The sequence below is a fragment of the Sapajus apella genome, unplaced genomic scaffold, assembly GCF_009761245.1.
Source record: "Sapajus apella isolate SASKATOON/1434 unplaced genomic scaffold, GSC_monkey_1.0 scaffold4139, whole genome shotgun sequence".
Lineage (NCBI taxonomy): Eukaryota > Metazoa > Chordata > Mammalia > Primates > Cebidae > Sapajus > Sapajus apella.
The window spans coordinates 2,467-6,048 of NW_022441065.1; the positions used below are offsets into that span (position 1 = coordinate 2,467).

At 43.6% G+C, this 3,582-nt stretch overlaps 1 protein-coding gene across 2 annotated transcripts; it reads left to right on the forward strand.

The window, feature by feature from the left end:
* Positions 1-1,739: 1,739 nt before the first annotated feature.
* LOC116547677 (protein FRG2-like) lies at positions 1,740-3,582 on the forward strand. Of its 2 annotated transcripts, none has more exons than XM_032273546.1 (4): positions 1,740-1,961; positions 2,221-2,298; positions 2,528-2,605; positions 2,902-3,582. In XM_032273546.1, the coding sequence occupies exons 1-4, from the start codon at positions 1,784-1,786 to the stop codon at positions 3,399-3,401; spliced, it is 834 nt and encodes a 277-aa protein (XP_032129437.1). In that variant the 5' UTR covers positions 1,740-1,783; the 3' UTR covers positions 3,402-3,582. The 2 variants fall into 2 exon arrangements, with proteins under 2 accessions (XP_032129437.1, XP_032129438.1); XM_032273547.1 differs by having other exon boundaries at positions 1,784-1,961; positions 2,224-2,298.

The window sequence follows — 3,582 nt, forward strand, 5'->3', positions numbered from 1 at the left end:
TATGACAGCTACAAGGTCTCTTTTATCTAAAATAAATAGAATTTAATAAATAAAAATTGAATATATTGACTTAGCTAAGGTTAAAGGACAAATCAAAACACCAATATTATGTGTTATCTGTGGAAGTATATTTTAACAATGACATAAGCCATTAATATCCAATAAATGTTATAATAATTTATTAACTAAAATAAAATTCTTATGATATCTATGAAAATGGTTTTTTTCAGTAAAATATTCTCATATCTTGAGAGGGCATTGATTAAAAACAGCAAAGATTTGGAAGTCGATGTCTCATTAAGTAAGCAGCAGACCTCTCTTCACACCTTTTACAGAGTTAGCTAAAAAGCAGTCATTTACACAAGAGCAGATAATTTTCCTAGCTTTCTATCAAGTTTATATGTTAATGTTGTTAGAAAATTTGACTCAATTTTTAAATAAAATTACCTGACAAAATTTTATATAATATTATATTATATTCTTTCAAAATGTAAATATAGGTCAAATAAATTTTATATGATATCATATTATAATACATAATGTTACTATGATACGTTCCATTTACATTCAGACAATTTCATTAGGTAGTATCCGGCCACCACTAATTTTTTTTTTGGTTCCACTACTTGCACAGCTGGGAAAACACAGACTCACCCAACACAGTCTCTTCCCCTGTCTTTCTCTTCCTCAGAGAATCAGTTCATCAGTCAATCAAGTCATTTGGGACTGGAGGCTGAGTACTCCCTAACATAGAATGTCTCAAAGAGGGGGAGACAAGAAGCTCCTTTAAGGGAACACTTGCTGGGACATAGACTAAGTCTTTTATAGTTTGAGGGCTCTGACCAGCAGAGGCAGACTCCGCAGTAGGAAGTGATGAGGCAGCTGTTCTGAACCTGGAGCTCCACCACACCTTGCCCTGTCTCGCTGAGGCAGTTAAGGCTGCTCTGGAGTGTATCTTGAAGGTGGATGTTAAGAAACAATGTGGGCTCTGATGGGATTCAGGTGTTGTCTGCTGTGTGAAAACGGTAGCTGAATGTTCAGAAGCGAGGCTGTTTTTCTTGTGATTGGTTGGGTTACCGTTTGGAACCAAGTCCGTTTATACCAGGGAGGCTGAATAAATTCCATGGAACACTGTGGCGCTCCCGGGAAGACCGAAGAAGTGTGAGAAAGGGGGCAAGTTTTTCCACCTCGACTTTTTGCTAGCTCAGAAATCAGGGCCTGATTAGGTTAGCATTGGCTCTAACCTAATCATTCAATTTTATTGCATGTGATCTAATTATCTTCCTCATTTTTAAGGTAGGAAGGGCCATTTTATTTGGTAGTTTTTCTCTGCATTTTCATTTTATCACATTTGTTTGCATCTAATACAATCAACCAAAATCTCTTTCTGTGCAAAATATATAACATGTGTCAATATAAGTATGTCTAATTCTGCATCTTGAATGATGAACAGGATCGTAAATACTTGCAATAGGAACGGAGACAGAAATCAGAAGGAATGATTCCCCGATCTTCTGATCCCTGTGCTCCTGGTTATTTGTTTTCTTGACACTATGACAGGATTCTGAAAACGTCTGCCTTTATGTGTGTCTAGGTCCCCAGTAGAGCTACAGTAAGAAACTTCTTATTGAGGCTCTAATAAGTAACAGAAAGGAGAAAACGATTCAGCCAATAAGAGTAAGCCACGCCCAGCAGAGGGAGGTATAAAAGGCAAGTCCAGCCGACTAATCCACACTCTGCGTTTGGACGTGTAAGAGAGAGCACCTTTCACTTGAGCTTCAACATGGGAAGGGGAAACGAAGACTCCCATCTCCACTGCTCCTCTATCCAAAGCTCCACAGTCCAGCCCCATTTCCAGCAGATGTCCTTTACAGAAAAGGGCTCAGATGAGAAGAAACCATTCAAAAGAAAAGATGACACCGCCTCCCCTCAATCCAATGAGAAGCACACACAAAGGCAAGGTAAGCCCTTGGGCTGTTTCTATGGAGGCTGGAAGGAGGGCTGGAATCAGAGATACTGAGCTATGTGTCTTTGTTAGGGTTTTGTTTTGAGATTGGGGATGGGAACTGGTTTAGCGTCCTCAGAGAGGTTTGAGAAACGTGTTCATTTATGACGCTGGCAGAAGAGCTCCACTTGGAAGACTGTCCACACACATGCATCAGAGATAGACTATGGGACTCTGCCTAGGGAGAGGTGAGTTACTTAAACTTTCTTTTGCAGTAGAATCGGAGCCCAATCCAAATGAGGAGAATTCTGAGAAAACCAAGCTAAACGCCGAACACAGCACTGCTAGATCAGGTAAGATTTGACTCTTTCAAGGTGGGAAGGGACGGGGCAGCACCACAGGCTCCCCTGGCAAGGAAACTGGGAGCTCCTTGGCAGCCAGAGCCTTACAGATTTTGGACACTGGAGAACAGAAGAGAGCTGGGGTTTGGTGGCAACCTCAGCTCCTGAGTGTCCAGGATGGACTTTGAATTTCAGGGTGTTCAGTTGGAGGCGCTTTCTCAAACTCTCATTGTATCCACAGAACCAGTGTCCAGCCCATGTCAGGGAAACTGCAGGAAAAGAACAATCAGTTCCAAGGAGAGCTGCCAAGACAGAGCAGGTAGGATCCTGGTGTTTGTTGTTGGTGGTGGTGGTTTTGTTTTGTTTTGTTTTGCCCCAAAGGGCAAATAATCAGAAAAGTTTTATACGAGGCGTGAGCAGGAAGGGAATTACTTAGTGACAAGAAAATTTTTGAGGTCTTAGCATCCAGAATATATTTGGGGACTCAGAAGGGGTTCAGCCTCACTTTATTCCAGTGGGAGAGACAAGTGGGGTTCACCTGAGCACACAGGAGCTTCCGGAAATGACGGTCTGTGGGAACTGTTCTGGCGAGTCTCTCACATGCTTTCTCTGTAGGGAACTGTCTAGAAGAGGAGTGCAGCTTAACAATGAAAAAAAAGCCAAAGTCCTCCACTGCTGTGCACAACAGTGGAATCCAGAAGACCTGTGATGCCCACCATAGGAGATATTTGAGGGCTCGCACTGGACACAGCAAGCGGCACATGTCTCGGACACTAGGAGTTCAACCACCGTCACTTCGAAAAAGCTTGGTGACCTCTGTGCGAGCTATGTCGGAGGCTATTTATCAAGACCTAGCCCAGGTGTGGGCACAGCTTGTCCATTCTCCACTGACCTGGGAGCAGTTCACACGGCTCACTCAGCTCCGTGGGGCTCTGTGTGCTCATGTGCAGACCTTCTATGCCATGGCCACGCAGGCAGCATATGCCTTCCCTGCTGAGGACTGGCTTGTCCCAGACACACTGCCTGATCCTGGGGATTCAGCCCTGGATAGAGAAGTCCACCCCTTCTCTGGCCAGGAGATAACTGAGCCTGTCAGTGGATCGGATGAGGCTTGAGCTGCAAGCACCCTGACCCTAGTCAGCAGAGGATGCAGCTCTGGGAATGAGAACAAGGACCTACTCCTTCTCAGATTCTTCCAGCTGACCAGCAGCGACGATTTTAGATGCACCGTGTTAATAAATGACAGAAACTGAAGCAGTCACAGGAAAGAAACTTGAACAATATACTCAGAATGGT

Bases quoted from the DNA above. Each gene is read 5' to 3' on its own strand.
- LOC116547677 (XM_032273546.1), top strand. From the start codon at position 1,784: ATGGGAAGGGGAAACGAAGACTCCCATCTCCACTGCTCCTCTATCCAA. The intron at 1,962-2,220 runs GTAAGCCCTTGG...TTTCTTTTGCAG, and splicing joins GAAGCACACACAAAGGCAAG to TAGAATCGGAGCCCAATCCA. The intron at 2,299-2,527 runs GTAAGATTTGAC...TTGTATCCACAG, and splicing joins ACACAGCACTGCTAGATCAG to AACCAGTGTCCAGCCCATGT.